Source organism: Salvelinus namaycush, chromosome 3, assembly GCF_016432855.1.
Source record: "Salvelinus namaycush isolate Seneca chromosome 3, SaNama_1.0, whole genome shotgun sequence".
In the NCBI taxonomy this organism is placed as follows: Eukaryota; Metazoa; Chordata; class Actinopteri; order Salmoniformes; family Salmonidae; genus Salvelinus; species Salvelinus namaycush.
In genome coordinates this window covers 54,850,442-54,875,509 of record NC_052309.1, presented here as the reverse complement: position 1 = coordinate 54,875,509, position 25,068 = coordinate 54,850,442, and the positions used below count along the sequence as shown (strand labels likewise).

Below are 25,068 nucleotides of genomic sequence, written 5' to 3'. Positions count from 1 at the left end.
TTAAAGATTAGTTTAGTTGAGACACATTTGTTACAAACAATTCTAAAAATCAACCTACAACAGAGCATGATGGGAATTCTTTGACAATGAGGCCCCTCACATATGTGGATACGCCATAGATTTAACTCCCTGTCTCTGGTTACTCTTATTGGAGTTAAAAGTACTCAGTCCCAATCAACTCCAGTTAGCAACACTAACTCCGGGGAGCGTATCACTCTGTTGAGTTAAAATAACTCCTGTATAGTCAATTTAACTCTTAAATGTTTAACTCTTAAATGTCGCCGTGATTTACTGTGTAAAGTTGGAGCTACTGCTTGGGTGGACCTCAGACTTGTGTGAGCCTGGCAGTCTTTACATCACTATGGGTCTACATGTTACCATACTATTTGTTGGCATACTGTACCGCACAGCCAGGTGTTCGTCTTTGCTGAATCAGCACTACCACTAACTTGACAGTTCATCCATCTTATTTAAGGGTTTTATTGAGGGGTAATATTGCCTTGTGTCTCTTCCAAAGAGCAGCACTGGATGGGAGTCAATATTCCATCACATTAACTCAGACTAGACTGAGTTGAATGCACAGTCCAAATATTTGAAATTCTCAATGTGTATTTGGTTTGGCACAATGAAACCAATGGAATAGTTCCAAAAGTACACACTTCATTTGCCAGGCAAGATAAATCAAGCGCACAGGTTTAACTCGGACTCAAGAGTGCAGTGCATGGTTGAACATACAGTGGGGCAAAAAAGTATTTAGTCAGCCACCAATTGTGCAAGTTCTCCCACTTAAAAAGATGAGAGAGGCCTGTAATTTCCATCATAGGTACACTTCAACTATGACAGACAAAATGAGAAAAAAAATTATGGTGGAAAATAAGTATTTGGTCACCTACAAACAAGCAAGATTTCTGGCTCTCACAGACCTGTAACTTCTTCTTTAAGAGGCTCCTCTGTCCTCCACTCGTTACCTGTATTAATGGCACCTGTTTGAACTTGTTATCAGTATAAAAGACACCTGTCCACAACCTCAAACAGTCACACTCCAAACTCCACTATGGCCAGGACCAAAGAGCTGTCAAAGGACACCAGAAACAAAATTGTAGACCTGCACCAGGCTGGGAAGACTGAATCTGCAATAGGTAAGCAGCTTGGTTTGAAGAAATCAACTGTGGGAGCAATTATTAGGAAATGGAAGACATACAAGACCACTGATAATCTCCCTCGATCTGGGGCTCCACGCAAGATCTCACCCCGTGGGGTCAAAATGATCACAAGAACGGTGAGCAAAAATCCCAGAACCACACGGGGGGACCTAGTGAATGACCTGCAGAGAGCTGGGACCAAAGTAACAAAGCCTACCATCAGCAAGGGCATTGAAGATGAAACGTGGCTGGGTCTTTCAGCATGACAATGATCCCAAACACACCGTCCGGGCAACGAAGGAGTGGCTTCGTAAGAAGCATTTCAAGGTCCTGGAGTGGCCTAGCCAGTCTCCAGATCTCAACCCCATAGAAAATCTTTGGAGGGAGTTGAAAGTCCGTGTTGCCCATCAACAGCCCCAAAACATCACTGCTCTAGAGGAGATCTGCATGGAGGAATGGGCCAAAATACCAGCAACAGTGTGTAAAAACCTTGTGAAGACTTACAGAAAAACGTTTGACCTCTGTCATTGCCAACAAAGGGTACATAACAAAATATTGAGAAACTTTTGTTATTGACCAAATACTTATTTTCCACCATAATTTGCAAATAAATTCATAAAAAATCCTACAATGTGATTCTCTGGATTTTTTCTCCTCATTTTGTCTGTCATAGTTGAAGTGTACCTATGATAAATTACAGGCCTCTCTCATCTTTTTAAGTGGGAGAACTTGCACAATTGGTGGCTGACTAAATACTTTTTTGCCACACTGTACATGAGCTGGCTTTTTTTAATTTGCCAACTCATGTCAAAGGATACCTGTTGTTGTATAGATCAAAAGTACAGAGCCTAGTGTTAGGGTTGTGGTTCAGGTTAAGGTTAATGCATTTTCATTCATTCATCAGACTGTGTCTCAGACTCAGACAGATACAACAATAACGTTGTAATTTCCTGAGAGCGATGCGGCCTGTATTCATTCACAGGTTACATAACATAGGTTGAATTTATGGACTTGGGAGGAAAGATAAACAGGGAGTTGGAAAAGTACACCAGGTTACAGAATATTCCAGTCCTTTTCTCAGGCCAGAGGTTTCCAGTTTCACTATGAAATAAAGTAAATATTTACATTAGCAACCTCTGTTGGTGGTACCTACAAATAGCACATGCACGTATTACAGTATGAACATCGTGTAGACCTCAGTGACAATTTTTTTTCCCATGTCAAAAAGAGTATCTATCGAAAGACAACACAAGTAGCTCATTTTTCATTGGTTTATATTTATTGTCCTGTATAATAACTTTTACACTACAACTAAATTACTTTTATACAATCCAAAGGTTTAGCGCTGTACTCTTAATATCGGAACAAGTTTTGTTTAATATCATACTAGGTTACAGTAACTCTGGTTACATTTTTAATGTAACACTGCATGAGTGACAGGAGGCTTGACGAATGGGAAGGAAGACTGAAGGGTTTCCCTGATTGCATCATCACCAGCAGCTGTCCTATCAGCACAGAGGAATAAACTGAGACAGGGAACATGATGGGCTTCTTGTGGGACTACCTGTGTCTGGGTTCAAGCGTTTTTGAAAGCAGGGGCATTTGCCGCGTACGTAGTTTAGCTGACCACCGGCTTGCAAAATGAGTAGACCCTCTGTCTGAGACCTCATGCCAGGTCAGAGTCAGTTACTACAGGGTGCAGGGGTGCAGGGGATAGGGCCAGCCTGTTACAGCAGGGGCAATGTGATTGGTTAGACCAACAACAAACTAGCCCAATCAACACGTCTATGTCTGGAGGGAGATAATCCAGGCCTGATCAATGTTTTGGACAGAAGGAGTTGGTAGAAGTGGACATTTGGAGCCCTGCAGAGTAACAGCCCCTCTATGTAACTTTAACTATGTATCCCCTGCACCAGGAAACAGACAGGCAGAAGAATAACAGATTGCATCAACACAAACTTTTAATACATGGTCTCTGTGGACTGTTCTAGTACTGTAATGAACCCTGTGTAAGAGCATTATAAAATACATCAGGTAAGGGAACACCGCCATAGAAACAAGCTAACGCCAACTCAGCTCACTCCCCTATTCTTAAAGGAAGCAGAAGCTTTCATCACAAATAAAAAGGATTTGGGTTAAAACATCAATGGACATACTGTATATTCAAAGATGAGAATACATACATTTGCAGCAATTCTCCCATGATATATTAGTATCTCAATGACACGATTCTTCAAATTGCTTTAAAAACATTTGATGAGACAAAACAAATATATTATCAAATAAATAAACAATAAATAACTTAATAGATAATTGGAATAAATAATTTAATAAATAGCTGTGGATAAAATATAGAACCACAAGAATACATGGATGCTTTTGCAGAAGGTTTCTGAAGTATCTTAAGAAAGAGCATCTTTACAGAGCGACTTCACCTCATTGGTCATTGCAGAAGAGGTACAGTAGTATCTACATTAAAGGTGCAGTATGCAGAAATTCTAATAGTTAGCCTAATTTCAGTTTACATGACAAAACACGCAATGCATAGTGTAGAGAATCATTGTACCAGCTAAACCGCTGTGAAATATATTGTCAATAACCCAAAACATTGTATTTTCAGCCGTTTGAAGCTGGTGTACAAAACCGAAAGTAAAAGATGCAAAAACGAAACCTAAGGACATGAATAATAGAAATAGCGCACATAGAACAGATCTACTGCTTCTTAGACAAGCTTTCAATGAGAATGACAGATCTATAACTAACATTTCTATGTGTATTTGGTCAGGCCGCCCCAAAATGTACATATTGCAGCTTTAATAGTTTGAACACAATAAATAGTGGAATAGGGAAGAGAGGAAAAGTACATAATAATACATTGGTTTTTATATCCCTTCTTGCCTCTGTGTGTAATTACAGGTCCGGTACGTCACATACAATACAGATCAGAATGGGCGGAGAGAGGACAGATGCACCCTGGGAGCTGTAGTACTTTAGTGACAGGGACAGATGCACCCTGGGACCTGTAGTGCTGTAGTGTCCGTGACAGATGCACCCTGGGACCTATAGTGGCAGCCAGCAGGGCTCTCTGGTACAAGCAGCAGCTTTCCTCCTTCCTGGTGCATCATCATACTAAGTCACCATCAAATAACAATCCTCTTCAAAATCACATGGAATATACAGTGCATAGTTTACAAGCCAGAACTTACAGTTTAGAATCATTTATATATCCTGACATATATGCTACAACCTTTTAAAAAAACATACATCAGTTCCCTTCTGTGTGCTAAATTGTCAGCCGACTTTTGTTTTGTTCTTTATCGCTTCTCTTGATCTCTCAAGTTCCTAAAATAGAGCATTAGTGTCTTTGGGGAAATGATGTAATGACATTGGAGAAAAAATGTCCCCGTACTGTTTGATTTAATTTGACTTCTTTTCCATTTGTGTCTCTTATTTTCCTCTTCTTCCACAAACTCATGAAGTGTCCCAATGCTAGAATACATCAAATAAAATATCAACTTATTTTCTGGTTACTTTTTCTCCGTGGAAGATTATGGAGAAAGTGCTTACAGACTTGTTCTTTAGGCTTTATCATTTATTTTCTAAAACCATGATCCGAGAAATTGTATTTTAAATAATTACCAGTGTGTTGCATCCATTTTAATATTATAGCACATTCATTTGAAATATCACTTTTTTTTTCTCCCACTTGTGGATTTTTTTGGGGATATTTCAAATGAATGTGCTATAATATTAAAAACCTCCCTCTTCCTTCCATTGATCCAGGCTCAGGTTAAGAGAAAGGGGTAGCAATAAAGCGACTGGAGTATGGGCGAGTGGGTGTGTCGAAAGGAAAGTAGTGGGCATGTGGAAAGGAGTGGGTGTGTCGAAAGGAAAGTAGTGGGCATGTGGAAAGGAGTGGGTGTGTCGAAAGGAAAGTAGTGGGCGTGTGGAAAGGAGTGGGTGTGTCGAAAGGAAAGTAGTGGGCGTGTGGAAAGGAGTGGGTGTGTCGAAAGGAAAGTAGTGGGCGTGTGGGAAGGAGTGGGTGTGTCGAAAGGAAAGTAGTGGGCGTGTGGAAAGGAGTGGGTGTGTCGAAATCGCTCTGCTATAGGTTAGAAGGTTTTGACTGAGCCGTTTTTTTTGGGTTCCGTTTCTTACCACGCAACTGCCGTACACTGACCTACCATACCGCGAGAGTTTGTACTTCTGCTTGAGTCTGAGTCGTATTTCACTGTTAGTTTTACACAAATAATTGTAAATTTTCAGTTAGAAAACTGACGATTGTTTATTTTAGATTAAAGGTATTGATGATGGGTGTACTGTTGCTTCATGCGTTGTACACGTGTGCTTACTGTGACTGTCACCCTGATATTGCCTACTAGATGTTCTTGACGCTCACGCCCTTCCCATTGAGTAGTAGACTGCATCAAGGTGACATCTAGATGGTTATCAATATTAGCTATTTCTTGTCAAGGCTGCACCGGTGTGAAAAAAATTTCCACGTAAGATACCGTCAGCAACACGACCGTGATACCGAGTAGGAAGCACTTCAAGTCAGCAGGCATGTTGATACAACACCGGTGCACTGGTTGACTCCTCGTGCAGCCCAATCAGCCACGCAAAACGGTCTTGAGTGGCAACAGATCTGCCCAATTCGATTATTCGCTTTCTATACACCCAATGCCCATACTCCGGTCGCCATAATGGGCAGCAGCTATCCATACTTGCGGGTTAACATGAAGTATACAGAGATGAAGACTGAGGGTAAAAATGGACCAGAGGTCTGGCCCTGTGTTTGAACCATTCAGGGACATAAGAATACATAACATGATTTATCTTATCTTTCTCTCTCTGTCTCTGTCTCTCTGTTTCCCTCTCTATCTACCCCCTCGCTCCCTCTCTTTCTCCCTCCCCCTTTCTTTCTCTGTCTCTCTCTCCTCAGAAGCCGGGGCTCTCGTAACTGCTGCGGCTGTAGTAGCTGTGGTTGCGGCTGCGGGAGCGGCTGTGGCTCCTGGTGCGGCTGTGACTGCGGCTATAGCTGCTGTAGCTGTCATGGCTGCGACTCCTCTCCGAGTGGGAGGGGCTAGACATGGAGCTGGAGGAGGAGGGGCTTGGACGGTAGTACGGGATAGGCCGCTTCCGAGCGCTGAGGAGAGGAGACGATAGAGGGATAGAAGGTTATACAGTGTATAAAAGGCTTGTGACCAGTTAGTGTGAGGAGGACCACCACTCTGACAGCTGATCTGAGAGCTGCTCTTTTGGCATGCCTCTGCATTGTACAGTACACTCCAAAGGGAATACTGTAGGTTTGCAATATTATCATATGCTTTTCTGATTCCCAAAATATTTTGTACTTCAACTATACTTCGTCAAATGTTATAATCGCATAAAAAGATCATGAGAGGGTCATGTTTGGAACATAATAGAGGTCAGCCAAAAGGGTCTGGGTCAGCTGTCTTCAAGGGTCAGGCCAGAAATGTGGCATAGTAGTTATTAGGTGCGGCAGTCAAATTGAGAAGTGCTGAAAGAGAGCGGCTCCATGTGTTAGTTAGTAGGAGTCCGCAAGCGCGCACACACACACACACACACACACACACACACACACACACACACACACACACACACACACACACACACACACACACACACACACACACACACACACACACACACACACACACACACACACACACACATTTCAAAAGGGTTAGGAGCATTGAGATTGCCTTGTTAGTGAGCACCCTCAAGGTGCAACTTAAGTGCCCACAGAGGTTGCTGCCGGTAAATTGAGAGCTGTTAGCTGCAAAAAGACGGAAAATCATCTGAAGGTTAGCCATCACCCAGGAATCAGGAGAGTTAATCTAGAGGCAGGACGTCAGCGCTATCAAGGTGCTCACTACCTATGGGGATGTTTTGCAAAAAAAATGTGGTAGTTGTGGATCACAAATACAGAATCCCAAAGAATGTATATAGAACCACAATTTCTGGTTTACAGACAGACATCGTTTGACGAACCTTGATAGCGCCTTTATCAAAAACGTGTGTTACAGCATTAGTGCACATCAGTGACTGTTTGTCTAGTGCAGGTGAATGTGGATTTACAAAAAGAAAGATGGATAGAAAGAGGGAGATCGAGAGGAAAGGGGAGGGTGCAGCGTTACTCTAGGGAAATCTGTTCGGTTGGTTAACTGCTTCACAAGGCTTCAGCAAGGAGGACTAGGGGAGTCCTGCTGCACGGCAACTGTTACCACGGTAACCTAGCCTGCAGCTCAGCAGTATTCCGTTGTCTTGGCTTCGGGGGGGGAGAGAGATGGGGGAACCTTCCTTCGTACAGGAGGAGTGAGAGAGGAGTGTCACAGAACATTTCACCTGCATTTTATGGGAAACCACTACACACACATTCTGGGAAATACAATGGAATCATATTATTGCTACAGTGTGGCATCACTCAGCTGTGGCAAATTCAATCGGTGATAAAGGTTGTACACTTCTGTGATATAAAAACATTTCACCTGAAATAATATAACGTGTTCAGTTCCACTTGGATGGTACTATACAACAGACACTCACATTTACACATACACTAAATACTATGGCATGTCAGATTAGAGAACATATAAACACCCCACATTTACAGTAATTATCCTGAGGATTCACAATAAAATTGTTGAGGAAGAAACCTTGACAAACGCTCCCATAGATGTCAGTGTTACACTTGTATTCTGCTTTCACTGAGGGAGCATGGTTAGATAGAGCCTCTGTTACCTGGTGATCCTACGAGCCTCCATGAAGCTGGGAGAGTCTCGTCTCCTCTTCCTGATGGGAGAATAGCTCCTGGAGCGACGGCGAGCACGGTCAGCATCAGAGTGGTGAGGGCTGTCTCTCTCCCTGGTGGGGAAAGGAAAAAATAAACGCATCAAATTGTCATGTACTGGAAAGAAAAAATGAATATATGAGAAAAGTAATGTTTGTGTCTAAATAAATCACTGGATAGCAAGAACAGTTGCAAAAGTTTCTAGTTAATCCAAAACGAGTGTTATCTGGCCTTCCGGGTCAGGTAAGCGGTCACCTGGAGTTGTTCTGTCTGGCATGGGGGTGGGGGGACTTGGCTTTGCTGGGGCCTCTCTCTCTGGAGCCGGAGCGTGATGAAGAGCGTCCGGAGCTCCAGGAGCTGCTACGCTGTCGGACCCCCATGCCACCGCGCCCCCGAGACTCACTCTTCTTCCTGCCTGACCCAGATGTGTGGCGGTGCCGCCCCGGGGAGCCAGACTGGCTCTGGTGATGGGCCTGTCCCCGAACCCCATGGTGGTGCCGCTTGGACGAGTGGCCCCCTTTAGTCCTTGAGGTAGATGGATAAATGAGTATCAATTGATTATTGGTAACAGAGGAAAGATAGGGGTCAGGATTGTTGGATACCTTTAGTAGATAATGTATGATGAAATGGGAGAGTGAGGCAAATAAATGCATCACTAATGTTTTGTGATGTGCCACATCAGAAGATCACCAAACAGGTTGTTTAGTTCTCAAAGCGATCAGCCTGTTTTCGTTCTAATTAGCATATCTTAGGATAGCACAAGCCAGGAGAAATAGAGTGGAGAGGGAAGTGCATAGGACTGTGCCCTGGACAGCAGACCAAGCACCAAACACAGTGGACATAAAAGAAGGGGCGAAGACCTTGTCCCGGAACTTGTCCCAGACCAATCTGGCCTTAATGTATTCTTATAATCTTCACCTGGATTAGAAGACTGGCCACCCCTTCAGAGCCTGGTTCCTCTCTAGGTTTCTTCATAGGTTTCTGCCTTTCTAGGGAGTTTTTCCTAGCCACCGTGCTTCTACATATGCATTGCTTGCTCTCTGGGGTGTAGGCTGGGTTTCTGTATAAGCACTGTGACAACTGCTAATGTAAAAATGGCTTTATAAATATATTTTATTTAATTGATTGAAGGACAGAACAGGTAAAGGTTATGTCAGTCTGGAAGGTCGAATCTCTCTGCTTACTTCTTCCGGTGAGAGCTTTTTCCTCTGTGAGGATGCAGGTTACGTTGAGAGTGGGCGGAGTCACTGCTGTGAGCTGGCGAATGGGAGCTCTTCCCATGAGCTCTGTGACCTCTGTGACCTCCCCGTCTGCCCGACGACCCTATCGTCTGCCTTTCCTCTCCATGTAGGGCCTCTCCAGCCTGTCCAGCCTGGATTGCAGAACCTCCTCCTGGGGTCGTGTAAAGGGCATTGTGGGTCTTGTGCTCTCCTCCTCTCAGCTGAGGCAGCATCATGGTCGACTGGTCTCCCGGAGTAGCAGCAGTCAGCATTCTCAGCTTCTGTAGAGAAATGATAACCAACAAAAGAAAAAAGAAAAAAAAAGGGAAAAAAATAGAAAAAGGGCCTTAGAGTTTGTCACAGTGAAGTGTTTGAGCGCTACGGTGTACTTGGCAAAAGAGGGTCAACATCTAAAAGAAAAGATCTAGGTTTTTTCTCGATATGGCTTATAGACAGTCCTCTATGGTGCAGCGCATGCAATACTTGGCATGCAAAACCATAATGAGTCGAAGAAATCATAATCCCGAAAAGAAACGGAAAAAAACTAGAAGAGAAAGGGATTTTTTTATTTGTATTATGACCCAAATTAAGTTAAAGAGCAGAGAGAAAAGAGAGTATAGAGCTACAGAATTTGTAGAGTAGAAAAGGAGGACTTCTTCAAGTTTTAGTAATGGTAAAAAACAAATATGAAAAAAAAAGAGTAGACAACTTGACAGAACATCACAGAAATGGAAGGAACAAAATAAAATAGTCAAGGAACAATTATAGAGTCAAATCGAATCAGAGAAACTAATCGTCTGCTACTCAATAATTTTCTCTTTGTGGATTTTTTTCCCTGTAGTAGACAATTGCTGAGATGTGAACAGCGACCCATTTTTTGTATTTTTTTTTATCGTTACTCTTGTTTAACTCCCTTTTGGTTAACATCCACTTACCAATAAAGTGGCATTCCCTCCTTTAGTAGGTAAGGTATGAAGAAAAGGGAAAAGTGGGGCAACATAAGTGCATCATTAGATTTCACAAAATGCAAGAGAAAAAGACACAAAACCCTTCCTTGGCAGAGTGAGGCATCAGACAATGCATGGAAATCAACTGAAATTAAATCAAAAAGAAAAAGAGGAAGGAACACACCACAATGTTCAGGGAACCTCTCACACCGAGAGTAGCTACATCTTCCAGATCATTCATTCTCCTGCCCAGCCCACTCCACCAGAGGGCAGGGCAGACAGTCTGTGTGAATGACCATTGAGTTAAAAGTAGTCTCAGCGATATGACATAGATGCAGAAAGTAAACAGCATAGTGGACCAATTTCTGCAACAACTAAGAGCGTTGGAGCGAGAGGCTCAACTTCTGAGGTTTTGGTGCCCTGGCGACCACTCTGTAAACAGTGTGAAGCGAACCCGTGCCCATGCGCAGATACTGTGTGTGACTGTGTGAGAGCAAAGTATTTCATCTCGCTCATCTCAATATCTGCGGTGGTGCTCGTGGCAATGTCATCTTGCTGAGTCTACCTTTAAGTTTAGGGCTTCCAAAGAGTGACGTTTAGGAGTTCAACCCCCAGGTACTGTATTTTAGGTTACAGTTTGTTCAAACCAAGGCATTTCTTGTCAGTGTTGGGTTGCGCTTCCCCTGTAAGCCTCAGGCATATGACATTTTAATTGGCTCTGTTGAGATCTCTGTTTTAGTTCTCTGTTTTAATAATATCCATTAATATGAAAAAATCTGTACTATTGAATTTAACTCTAGCAAAAGCAACAGTCCTCTGCGAGAACAGAAGCTCTGCAAATTTTGTGTACTTCTAGACATTTATTGATGGGATTCTTAAAACTACAGCTTCATTTTAAACACAAATGTGTTTGGTAGATCAACTTCAGTAGGAGGCTTTTAAGCAAGTGGACGATGTTGAGAGATAAGGTATGCTGAGGACATTGAACTAGGACGCAGGCATATTCTGTAATAGCAGTGTACACAGGGCAAGGGGTTTCACAAAGTATTGTGAGTGCAGATGTTTGTGTGGAGCAATTGCATGGCTGTGTGTGTCTCCGGGATATAAAGGCAGATCAAATGTCAAAGCAGGTAAATATCAAAACACAGCGAGCTCTCCTGCATGCATTAACCTTCTCCCCTGTAAACGCTGACCGCTGAACTATGACTAAAACAGAGACTCTTCATTGAAAACAACAAGAATAGTAAAACCTTCTCCACAAAACAAACAAAAGACTGAGCTGTAGATATAAGAAAACACACAACCACTGACGCAGATGATGACAGTTGTTAGAAACAGCCACCGAGGAAATAAACATGATCAAATCATAAGACGAATGTAACTATTTCACCAAGTGAACAGAGAGATGCTGGACAAACAGGAATAAATGCATTCTACCAAAACAGAAAGAAGTATACAAAGAAATGGGCCTTCTTGATATATATATCAGGTGGGATACTGGACTGAATTCAGTATGAACATTTAAGAAGGATAGAGAAAAAAGGATCAACTATAATCCAAATCTTAAAAGCAAAATATAACAGAAAAAAAAGGAACGGTAAAATAAACTTCCTAAAGCTAAAGTTCCCTGGTGGTTAAATCATAGAAAGAGAGACACAGAAACATTGACATCAAGATAGAGGGTGCTTCTGACATTCTCATTTCTGCATAAAAGAAAGACCACGTGCCAAGGCAGAGCGTTACCTACCTTCCATTTCAATCAGTGACACGTATGCAATATCAACAAAAAAAAGGAAAGGAAGAAAAAAGAAAACAAGGAGAAAGGAATGTTCTCCGCAGCGAAATGGGAAAAAGACAATGAACCTCTTTTAGTATCAACGCTACGAACTTCTTCCAGAGACTAAGGAGGAGAAGGTAAACAAACCAACAAAAAAGCTAAAGAAAATGGACAAACAAAACCAACACTTAAAATCAAAATCAAACTAAAGGTAAAAAAATGAATCTAAAAACTAAAATGATTTGCTGTCTTTTTCGCTTGTTCGAATGCAGCCATGGTTGCATCAAAAGGGAGAGGTGGGTAAAGGTTGGGTAAGTGAATAGAGTGATTCGTGAAACAAAATGAAATCCATTGTTAAGATAGAATTGCTAGAGGAAAGGAAGGAAGGAGGGATGGAGGGATGGATGGATGGAGAGAAGGAAGAGCAGGCAGAGCTGGCATATGACAGATGAGAAGAAGGGAGAAGAGCATGTCCGGACAACGGAGGGCGAGAAAGATGTGTCACACACAACACGGATGGACAGAACACGGATGGGACAGATAGAGCGGATGAGTTTTGGAAGGGGGAAGCTGAGGGCGGGGCAGTCACCGCTAGAATGGACAACTAGTAGAGTCAGCACATTTAAAAGGGACCCCAGTCACATTTTGGAAAATATATTATTCAACAAGAGAACAATACCCATTGTGGTTTACGAAAGCTATCGAATCCGTCTCAGAAAGCACATTGTGGCCTCTTTCACTTCTTACATATTCCTTTTGGGCTCAGCAATGCACCAGGGTCATTACAGTGCCCCAAGTTAGTACAAGGCGATTGTTATTAAGGCAGAATAAAAGGGTGATTCTTTGTGAATTTAAAGCCTTGGAAATCGAATAGTACAGTGAGCCTTGGGGAGGGTGGTACTGAACATATCAATATCAATACAAAGGGGAAATTAAATACGGCACTCGCATTCAAAAGTGTCTTGGGTCCCTTTAAAATACCAATGTTACTAAATGTTGTGTGTGTGGTCCTATTTAGTTTCAACATTTGTATCACTGTTTTTTGTGTGTTAGCAGATATAAATTTACCCTGGACAAGAAAACTACAGACAGAATCAGAAGGACAAACCGAGATGTAAAAATAGAAGAGACAGACAAGACCCAAGTTGCTGCTGCACATGTGCTAACCATAGAGATACTACAGTATTATCTAGCCTCTGTTGGATCTATGATCTCCCAGAAAGGTTTAGTATCCAAAATGAACAATATTGAGCGAGCAACCTCCCAAATACACATGGTGTCTGAGCGCTGATGAATTGTCAGCAAGGGAGAGACACAATAATTCCCCTGTATGTGGCGATTGACAGGAGAGGTCTCATGAACCAAAAACCTGTTTAAGGCTGATAGTATAGGATGAACTGTCAAAAGGTTGACAGATTTGAGCTTCAGTGATAAACACCTAGCAATTCTAGATTCACCTCAACACAACCGATTAGCTCAAATATTCAAACACTGAGCCTCATTATGCAACAATGGCACATGAGACTCCCCTTGCCAATCCCCATTGACTTGGAACACATAGAGATATAGAATATACTGCATATCAACATCAGGGAAAGTCTGACAGAAGTGATACTGTCACCTAGAGGCAACATGTAGGTCACATGATACAGTAAACAGTAAGTAGTAAACAGGAAGTGAATAGAGAAAATAGAGAGACTAGAGCGAGAGAGAAGGGGTTGTTGTACACCTGATGTCTGGGAGCTCTCTCAGACTTCTGAAGAAAGGGGCTAACTATCACTGAGCAAAACATTGTGCTTTAGAAAGACTGTATTGACAAGAAAAACTAGTAGTACACATACCCAGTTAACCTACTTGGTCCAGTTCCAAAGCATATGAGTGCTTTTTACATAAACGAGACAGAAAAGGAGCATTGGGCATTTATTTCATGGGGTAAATACTACTCAAATCGATAAAAAGCAGGATATAAAACAGTCATAAATGAATTCAAGCAGTAAGAGAAAGAGAGAGAGACAGACAGACATACACATACAGACAGACAGACAGACAGACAGACAGACAAATAGAGCAGGTGAGACCTCTCATAAACACATGCAAGCTTCAGAAGGAAAGGAAATTGAAGGAGATAGCATCATCTGTCATTCATTATTCTAGACAGAATGTTTTTGGACGCTGCTCTACACCCCATTTAGTTGCTTAGTCAGCAGTGAAAGTGAAACAGTAATGGCTATTGCCTTTGGTCTAAATGATGTCTGTTGTTTTGTTAGCAGAGCACACTGTTACAGTGGCTTGCGAAAGTATTCACCCCCTTGGCATTTTACCTATTTTGTTGCCTTACAACCTGGAATTAAATAGATTTTTGTCTACCACTTTGAAGATGCAAAATATTTTTTATTGGTAAACAAACAAGAAATAAGACAAAAAAACTGAAAACTTGAGCGTGCATAACTATTCATCCCCCCCAAAGTCAATACCTTGTAGAGCCACCTTTTGCAGAAATTACAGCTGCAAGTCTCTTGGGGTATGTCTCTATAAGATTGGCGCATCTAGCCACTGGGATGTTTGCCCATTCTTCAAGGCAAAACTGCTCCAGCTCCTTCAAGTTGGATGGGTTCCGCTGATGTACAACAATCTTTAAGTCATACCACAGATTCTCAATTGGATTGAGGTCTGGGCTTTGACTAGGCCATTCCAAGACATTTAAATGTTTCCCCTTAAAGCACTCGAGTGTTGCTTTAGCAGTATGCTTAGGGTCATTGTCCTGCTGGAAGGTGAACCTCCGTCCCAGTCTGAAATCTCTGGAAGACTGAAACAGGTTTCCCTCAAGAATGTCCCTGTATTTAGCGCCATCCATCATTCCTTCAATTCTGACCAGTTTCCCAGTCCCTGCCGATGAAAAACATCCCGACAGCATTATGCTGCCACCACTATGCCACCACTATGGGGATGGTGTTCTCGGGGTGATGAGAGGTGTTGGGTTTGCGCCAGACATAGCGTTTTCCTTGATGGCCAAAAATCTCAATTTTAGTCTCATCTGACCAGAATACCTTCTTCCATAAGTTTGGGGTGTCTCCCACATGCCTTTTGGCGAACACCAAACATGTTTGCTTATTTTTTTCTTGCAACTCTTCTGTAAAGCCCAGCTCTGTGAAGTGTACGCCTTAAAGTGGTCCTATGGACAAATACTCCAATCTCCGCTGTGGAGCTTTGCAGATCCTTCAGGGTTATCTTTGGTCTCTTTGTTGCCTCTCTGATTAATGCCCTCCTTGCCTGTTCTGTGAGTTTTGGTGGGCTGCCCTCTCTTGGCAGGTTTGATGTGGTGCCATATTCTTTAAATTATTTAATAATGGATTTAATAGTGCTCCAAGGGATGTTCAAAGTTTCTGATATTTTTTATAACCCAAACCTGATCTGTACTTCTCCACAACTTTGTCCCTGACCTGTTTGGAGAGCTCCTTGGTCTTCATAGTGCTGCTTGCTTGGTGGTGCCCCTTGCTTAGTGGTGTTGCAGACTCTGGGGCCTTTCAGAACAGGTGTATATATACTGAGATCATGTTACAGATCATGTGACACTTAAATAAAGTGTCTACCTGTATGCAATCTAAATAATTATGTGACTTCTGAAGGGAATTGGTTGCACCACATCTTATTTAGGGGATTCATAGCAAAGGGGGTGAATACATATGCACGCACCACTTTTCCGTTTTACATTTTTATAATTTTTTTAAACAAATAATTTTTCCATTTCACTTCACCAATTTGGACTATTTTGTGTATGTCCATCACATGAAATCCAAATAAAAATCCATATAAATTACAGGTTGTAATGCAACAAAATAGGAAAAACACCAAGGGGGTGAATACTTTGGCAAGGCGCTGTAGTTAGGGTCAGTTAGATTCAAACGCAAAATGCTACCTCAGTTCTAATGAGCCATCTATAGTAGGGAGATTATGGTGACGACTGAAAGATAGTGATTTAAAACATAACAGTTCAGTCAGTCTGTCGTTCTTTGTGGTTGTTTCACAGATAGATCAAAATAAAGCAGATTAGGAGGGGTTACCGTTTTCAAAGGAGCCAAAGCATGGAAACAGTTCCAAACGAGACAGTTAGGGAGGAATAAGAATGACAGAAGACAAAATCAATTCTGAGTAAACTAGACAAGATGTCTGGTTAGTTTCAGTGATAAATACCTAGCAATTATACATTCACTTTTTATACACCTATCATTCTTGCTACTGTACCAGTACAGCAATGACTTCTCTGTCGCTCACTCTGTTCTGAGCAATTGTATCTACTTTAGTGACTGTACTGAGGCATTTGGTGGCACTAGAGTTGAACGCGTAACCAAACTGAAACCAATCACGTGTGTAAACTAGAAGTATTGGACATTTCATAAATTAGGTTCAGATCAAATCACCACACAATCTCACAGGCCAAACCAGATAATATCATTCTCATATAACATAAGATAGAACTGGTTGAGTTCAGATGTAAAAATAGCATAGTTGAGACCTACATTTTTACATCCATCTTTGTTTGTTAGATCAGTCAGCTACAGATGGTTTCATTGATGGCTGTTATCAAGCATTACCATCAGCATGATCAAATGACAACTTTTGACTAACATTTACAAAATGTCCTAAACTCTATAGCATATCAAAGAAATAAAACAGTGGAGAACTATTAATAAGTACTTTTTAAATAAGCATCCTCCTGTTTCATATTTTATTACATTTGGGGGAGCTGTAGCAAAAGCAAACTTTAAAGCTATTATTTGTTTCCTTTCCCTGGCTAAACTGATTCAGAAGTGAGCTCTCACTACTTCATCACTGCAGGAGCTTGCTGCCTAACAAAAACCAAAGAGTTTCCAGTTCATTAGCAAACCCTGAGGCTCCGTCCCAAATGGCACTCTATTCCCTATATATGGGCCCTGGTCAAAAGTAGTGCACTATCCTGTATATAAAGTGCATTCGGGAAAGTATTCAGACCCCTTGACCTTTTCCACATTTTGTAATGTTACAGCCTTATTCTAAAATGGATTAAATCATTTTTTCCCCTCATCAATTTACACACAATACCCCATAATGACAAAGCAAAAACAGGTTTTTAGACAGTTTTGCTAATTTATTAAAAAAGAAAGAATAATATCACATTTACATAAGTATTCAGTATTCCTTTTCTCAGTACTTTGTTGAAACACCTTTGGCAGACATTACATCCTCGAGTCTTCTTGGATATGACGCTACAAGCTTGGTACACCAGTATTTGGGGAGTTTCTCCCATTCTTCTCTGCAGATCCTCTCAAGCTCTGTCAGGTTGGATGGGGAGCATAGCTGCACAGCTATTTTCAGGTCTCACCAGAGATGTTCGATCGGGTTCAATCAGGCTGTGGCTGGGCCACTCGAGGACATTCAGAGACTTGTCCCGAAGCCACTCCTGTGTTGTCTTGGCTTTGTACTTAGGGTCGTTGTCCTGTTGGAAGGTGAACCTTCACCCCTGTCTGAGGTCCTGAGTGCTCGAGAGCAGGTTTTCATCAAGGATCTCTGTACTTTGCTCCGTTCATATTTTCCTCAATCCTGACTAGTCTCTCAGTCCCTGCCACTGAAACCATCCCCACAGCATGAGGCTGCCACCACCATGCTTCACCGTAGGGATACTGACAGGTTTCCTCCAGACGTGACGCTTGGTATTCAGGCCAAAAAGTTTGGTCTTGGTTTCATCAGACCAGAGAATCTTGTTTCTCATGGTCTGAGAGTCTTTAGGTGCCTTTTGGCAAACTCCAAGCAGGCTATCATGTGCCATTTACTGAGGAGTGGCTTCTGTCTGGTCACTCTACCATAAAGGTCTGATTGGTGGAGTGCTGCAGAGATGGTTGTCCTTTTGGAAGGTTCTCCCATCTCCACAGAGGAACTCTGGAGCTTTGTCAGAGTGACTATCGGGTTCTTGGTCACCTCCTTGACCTCATGGTTTGATTTTTGCTCTGACATGCACTGTCAACTGTAGGACCTTATATAGACAGGTGTGTGCCTTTCCAAATCATGTCAATCAATTTAATTTATCAAGTGGACTCTGTTTTTAAGGTATTTCTGTTTTTTATTGTTAATACATTTTTAAACATTTCTAAAAATCTGTTTTCACTTTGTCATTATGGGGTATTGTGTGTAGATGGATGAGGAAAAAAACATTTTAGAATAAGGCTGTAACGTAACAAAATGTGAAAAAAGTCAAGGGGTCTGAATACTTTCCAAATGCACTGTATGGAATCTGGTGTCATTTAGGACACACCCGAATACTAAACCTCCATATTATCATTGTACGATACATAACATGTGCCATGCAAACACTCACTTGGGCCAGAGATTAATTGATCATAGTCAGTCTTAATTTTTTTTCTCTTATCTCCAGCAAACTTAGCCTGGTCCCAGAACTGTTTTTGCTGTCTTGGCGTGGACATGTTTGTGCTGTCTTGGCGTGGAAATGACCATAGGAGGCAAAGCAGCACAAACAGATCTGGGATGAGGCCACAGCAAACTCATTCTTACGTATGTATGACTCAAACATCCATCCCTCCCTCTAACCAGTTACGTCAAAGGAATGTTGAGATGGTATAAGTATCAAAGTAATGCCAGAAATAATTAGTGGCAGCAAGATTGCACAGGAGGACAAAAGTGGTTGGAAGATATACAGAGTAAAACTACCCTGCAAAAACAGGAACAACTAAAAGAAGAGTCATTCTATAATAGTACCAAATAAAGAGGAGATAATGTCACAAACTGACACAAAGAAAATAAATCATGTTCATAGGAGAGGGAGCCAGTGTGGAGGTTACCATTTGAGTGTAGATTAGAATGTGGGGGGGGGTTAGGGAGGTGGCGGGGCGAGATAGAGGAGACTACATACATCTTGCCCTTTGTTGCCCTCGGCCACGTGGTTGTGGTTGAGTCTGCCAGCTTTGCCGTTGCGGGCGTGGTCTTGGTGGTGGTGCCCGTTGTGCCACGTGACAGGACCGCCAGGACCGGGAGACGGGGACGGGCTCACACAGGCCTTGTGTCCGTCTGTCTTGTGCTTGGAGTTGGGCCTGGAGGGACAGACGGACAAACAGGAGTACTGAACCAAGCTGCTGAAATGACACAGACTCAAGAGTATATTATACTATACCAGCTACGTATAGACTGTTTAAGACTCAACAGTATAGTCTAGGCTATCATTACCTTTTCAACTGGTCAGTCATGAGTTGAACTACAGTCAACTACATTCTGATCAAATAATAATCATGGATCTCTAGCAAAGCTGTTGCAAACCTTGAATCAGTGTTACATCAATAGACCAAGAAGAGTATGATTAAAGGGTTTGTGAAACAGTGAAGGCATGCATCTAAGGGGAGGGGGGGGGGGGGGTAATGGGAGTCCTACCTGCCAGGGGACTTGGAGGGGCTGTGGCCTGTGGAGGAGTGTGATGCACTTCGGGAGCTACAGCAGCTGCCTCTACGTTGAGACCTCCTACTGGGGGACTCTACTGGGGACCTGTGGGACACACGTACATTCAGAGACACACACGCATACAGACGAGTACACGCCCGCAAGCACACAAACAAAAACATTCAGACAGACGCATGCATGCATGCACACACGAGCACACACAAACGCACGTAAATGTACACATACACAACAAAGTTGCCAGCACACACACGCACAATGACAGACATACAGACACATTCAGCAACTCAGTCATGAAATCTATTGAAGCGTTTTCAATGAAACAAGACTGACACCATGTCACATTCAAGCTTGTGGCATGCATACATTTATTTAGATACTGTCTGTTTCTTTCAAATATTATACTTACAGTTGAAGTCGGAAGTTTACATACACCTTAGCCAAATACATTTAAACTCAGTTTTTCACAATTCCTGACATTTAATCCAGTAAAAATTCCCTGCCTTAGGTTTGTTAGGATCACCACTTTATTTTAAGAATGTGAAATGTCAGAATAGTAGTAGAGAATGATTTATTTCATCTTTTATTTCTTTCATCACATTCCCAGTGGGTCAGAAGTTTACATACACTCAATTCGTATTTGGTAACATTGCCTTTAAATTGTTTAACTTGGGTCACACGTTTCAGGTAGCCTTCCACAAGCTTCCCACAATAAGTTGGGTGAATTTTGGCCCATTCCTCCTGACAGAGCTGGTGTAACTGAGTCAGGTTTGTAAGGCCTCCTTGCTCGCACACGCTTTTTCAGTTCTGCCCACAAATTTTCTATAGGATTGAGGTCATGGCTTTGTGATGGCCACTCCAATACCTTGACTTTGTTATCCTTAAGCTATTTTGCCACAACTTTGGAAGCATGCTTGGGGTTGTTGTCCATTTGGAAGACCCATTTGCAACCAAGCTTTAACTTCCTGACTTATGTCTTGAGATGTTGCTTCAATATATCCAGATAATTTTCTTTCGTCATGATGCCATCTATTTTGTGAAGTGCATCAGTTCCTCCTGCATCAAAGCACCCCCACAACATGATGCTGCCACCCCCGTGCTTCACGGTTGGGATGGTGTTCTTCGGCTTGCAAGCATCCCTCTTTTTCCTCCAAATATAACGATGGTCATTATGACCAAAACAGTTCTATTTTTGTAGAACCTCAGTGTATGTAAACTTCCGACTTCAACTGTATACGCATCTAAAGTCTACGAAACATCTAACATCTTCTCAGTTCAGTCAGATCTTTTCAGTTCAGGGTCCATTATTGTTAGATTATGAAAAAGAGGGATCATTACCTCTTTCTGGTTTTGTTCTTGTCTTTCTGTTTGTTCTTTGGGCTACCGGATCTGAAAAGGGAAACACGTTGATGCATCTTCTTTAAACAGGTAACAAGGTACGTGCACTGTAACAAGCAGTCATTGACCTAGTGTCCCTGACTGTAAAACCTATGTGATGTGGTTGTATCCCCACCTGTATCTCCTCTTTCTCCTGGAACCAGACGTCGACCTACAGAGAAAGAGAAACCTGAGTCATCTGTAGCTCAGTTGGTAGTGCATGGTGCTTGCAATGCTAGGATAGTGGGTTCGATTTCCAGGACCACCCGCACATAAAATGCACGCACGCATGACTGTAAGTTGCTTTGGATAAAAGCGTCTGCTAAATGGCATATGTTATTTTTATTCAAATTATTAAACCTCTGTTACACACACTGAACTCCAGTTAGCCTGACCATCTCTCTAGACCTTAATAAGGGGATATATAATGAGGGGATATATGCTTGACTGACTACATACAGTACTTCAAAGTCCTTAGTATGTTCACACTACTGTTGCCACGGTGATAAGTCAGACTGGACAACAAAAGCTCTTATTTTCCCTCTGTTTACACAACACTGTATTCACCTTATGTGGACATAGACACATACACATAATACACCTGGCACATGTACCACAAGGAGAGAGGAACACAAAAACTATGTCAGGTCTGTGCTAGTGAAGAGAAAGATCCTAATAAAGCTGTCAGAGTAATATAGGGCCAGTGAAGAATTGTTGTGGCGTCTAGGCTATGAGACCACATGGTCTCCCAAATGGTACCCTATTCCCTATTTAAGTAGTGTACTAAATAGGGAATAGGGTGCCATTTGGGATGTAAACCATGTTGTTGTTCCACCAGAGAGAACAGACTGGGGGCTCTAAGGAGGCTTCGCCTTTCATTTATTTTACTCCCATCAATTGTCAAACACAATGTCCCCTGATAGTGCTCTTCTTATTATAGGGCTATAACCAAATAGTAGCCTATGTTAACCATACAGTCTACCATGTAGACTACACCCTCTGTGCCTTTGTGCCCTTGTGTTGTTCAGTCTATTGGAGGAATGCCGGTCGACCCTCAGGAGTCAAGGGGCCTTTGGTAGTCTGTTAGCCCACCACCATTATGGCTTAGGTTATTTTATTTTTTATTTTTTATTAATTTTACCTTTATTTACGTTTATTTAACTGGGCAAGTCAAAATCGTATGTGCAATGACGGCCTACCGGGGAACAGTGGGTTAACTGCCTTGTTCAGGGGCAGAACGATTTTTACCTTGTCAGCTCGGGGATTCGATCCAGAAACCTTTCGGCTAACCACTAGACTACCTGCCGCCCCTGAACTGAGAGAGATTTAGCTGGGGGGGACATCAGTGTTAGAAATACCCACCCTCGTAAGACAAGGAATGTGGGTCTAATGTATACATTGGGTTGGCCTATTGTAATTTATGCTTCTGTTTAGGCAGAGATCCCACAGGATGTCAGGAGGGAGAGCCTCCTCTATATAGTGTGTTCAGACAAAAGCCTATGCTTGTAATGCTCTTTTCCATGACCAGTCGTTATTAAAAAACCTGAACTTGTTTTCAAGTCTGTGTCTTTTTTGTTCTTGACTATCTTCATACCATCAAGTCTTAGAACCCTACATTATTAACACCCTCCTCTATCGCTCTCCTCCCTCCTTTTCTCCTAATTGAAGGAATATACAATGCTATGCTATACTTCAAATGGGAGCCCAAACCAAAGAAAATGTAATCTTCTGTTGTTACAAAGTGACTTTTCTATGTTGGCGGTGTAGTAAAGTGAGTATTGGTTGGTGGACACCATAGCAGCTTACAGTTCAGATTGTTACAACTGCATTTGAAAAAGCTCCCCTTCCCCTCCACCGCCTTCTCCAATGCCCCAACAGACACACACAGTAGAGCATATCACAGGAGGCTACCTAACTCTAGGGACGCACCCACCTCCTCCTTTTCCCCCTATCTAACCATACATTATTCATGTGTAGACAATACCTGCAATGCAGTGGATGTTTGGAGAAATCTGAGGAGGGGAGAGAGAGAGAGGCTAAAGGTGGGAGAGGGGGGGAGGAGGAGAGTTTTATAAGTGTGAGGAGGGTAGGGGTGTTGGGGGGGTTTATTTGGGGGGGGGGGGGGGCAGCACAGCGATGCTCAGCAATTTGGTCAGAGGCTCATTTTTCTTGTTTTCCAGCTACATACAGGTTTGGTTATTAGAGGAATGAGTTTAGCCCCCACAAGAGAGAGAGAATTAAAGAGAGATAGAGATAGGGAGAGAGAAATAGAGAAGGAGAATAAAAGAGCGAGAAAAAAAAGGAGGAGGGATGTGCTATTTAGAATTGCTTATTGTCCTTATGATATCCCTGGGCGAAGCAGTATTATTCTCTGCTGAGCTCTCTTTCTCATTCTCTCTCTATCCATTCTCTTTTTCATTTTGTGCTGACACTATAATTATTGCTTTATTGTCGGAGGAGGAGGATTGCTTCGTAAGAAAAGTATAAGCAACATTATTACACATCATCAATAATGAATGAATGCGCTGGAAGAATATCCTCTCCAATATCTTACTTCTCACTTTGAGTATCAATATCCTTATCAATAATATGTGACTCGTTTTAGGAAACATAGGCGTATGTCACGCTTCACTACTTCACAGGAGAGGCATTTGAACATAAACTTTTTTTTTTAACTACGTTTTTTGGAAGAAATGCCATCTAGAACATGTGAACTTTCATGTGCCTTAATAACAAACTTGTACGTCATCTGTAAATACTAATACAAGTTTTAAATTACGAGCCTAGTTGGTTTAGCCATAGAAAAAGTCAGGAACCTTCCCATTAGCCATGATTGACTGAGATAATGGATGGGCTGGACATGACGAGAGATACGTTTGGATTGGTCTGCCATGTAGCACGTTTCTGTCTATAACATGAGCTGGTCAGTATGTGTAGGTAATCCTTTCTAACGCAGATTTTTTGAAAGATATCACATAGTAGACCTGCAAAAGTGTTACTCTCGACTTTCTGGAGGACTGAGTTTTGAAATCAGTGGAATGCCCGGTGGAATTAGATTATGATGGAGAAAATGATGGTGTTTGATTGCAAATATGCAGAGGGAGTCGAAAAGAGAACACCCAGAAGGCTGTTGTATAAAACACCTGTCTCCGGATTACATCTTCAAACTAAGGGCAACCATGGCATCCGTGACAGAGAGGGAGAAGCGTCCATCCATGTATACCCGTAAGATAGTCTAGGTAGCAAAATGTTCAGATATTATACGTTTCTAATTTTGTCGTTTTCAATTCAAGTTAAAGCGTACTGTTAGCTAGCTAGCTAAAGTTAGCTGGCTGGCTCGTTAGCTAACGTTACATGTATGATCTTTGTAGTAATATTATTCCTATCTCAGGAGCCATTTGCATTGCTAGTTGTAGCCGGTTGTTAGCTAGCTAGCTAACATTGAACCTGGTTGGTTAGCGACCTGCAGATTCATGCAGGGTAGTAAAGTTATGAGTTGGAATTATGGTTAATTGTTTAGCAAGCTACATGTCTAAACAAAAGACTCCACTATGCAAGTAACCATTTCACGACACCTTCTGTATCCTGTGCATGTGACAAATAAACCTTGATTTTAATTGATATAGTATGTGTTTACCAGAGACGGTAATGTGAAGAACATGACCTGCACCAAAGTCAAATTAGGACATAACGTTAGGCCAACGAGACAGTGTCCAAGTTAAAAAATTCTCTAGTAGAATGCTTTAATTTCGTCACACTCACAACCGTAAGCTATTTTCTTCAATTGGATTGCTATTAACTTGGAAATTATGATCTTGTTGTGAATTTATTTTCCTGTAATAATGAAGACAAATGAGCTACAGTGAAGACGTTGTCAGCTATATGATTATGGTCATTATGAGCTAACTTAACATTAGCTCGCTAGCTAGCTATCAAGCTAGAAACAGACCAAAACATTGTTTAGAAAGTTGATTATAGTTGCCTGGTTTGCTAGATTGACATATACTCAATTAATTTTTTAAACGGGTGGGTTCATTGGTGTTAAAATATACTAGTGAAGCTATTTTGGACCACCAGGCTGCTGATGTCATGCAGTCTGTAGTTTTCGTGTTTATACTTTTTCATAACGACAACGACAAGTTTGATGTCGGACGACAATATAATGTTCATGATAACACTGCGACAACTGTCGATATATGTAGTATAAACCAGCTTTTAGTCTTGAAATCTTTGGTTGTTTAGTACATGGCCTTACATGTGAATCCGTAGGAGGGTGGTGCTAAGGCTTAAGAGGGTGTGAACGATGCTGAATGGGTGTAGACAAAGAAGAGCTCTCCAGTAGGTTTACCAAAATAGT

The 25,068-nt window shown here is 41.9% G+C and overlaps 1 protein-coding gene across 1 annotated transcript in view; it reads right to left on the bottom strand.

Annotated features, from left to right (window-relative positions):
* Window positions 1-6,077: 6,077 nt before the first annotated feature.
* The window catches only part of srrm3 (serine/arginine repetitive matrix 3), a 65,191-nt gene continuing 46,200 nt past the window's right edge, over window positions 6,078-25,068 (bottom strand). The window contains exons 7-12 of the mRNA XM_038988520.1: window positions 19,311-19,421; window positions 18,799-18,976; window positions 9,138-9,454; window positions 8,209-8,478; window positions 7,905-8,027; window positions 6,078-6,285 (exon numbers count right to left, since the gene is read on the bottom strand). Coding sequence (XP_038844448.1) covers window positions 6,078-6,285; window positions 7,905-8,027; window positions 8,209-8,478; window positions 9,138-9,454; window positions 18,799-18,976; window positions 19,311-19,421 — 1,207 coding nt within the window. The remainder of the gene's footprint in view (window positions 6,286-7,904; window positions 8,028-8,208; window positions 8,479-9,137; window positions 9,455-18,798; window positions 18,977-19,310; window positions 19,422-25,068) is intronic.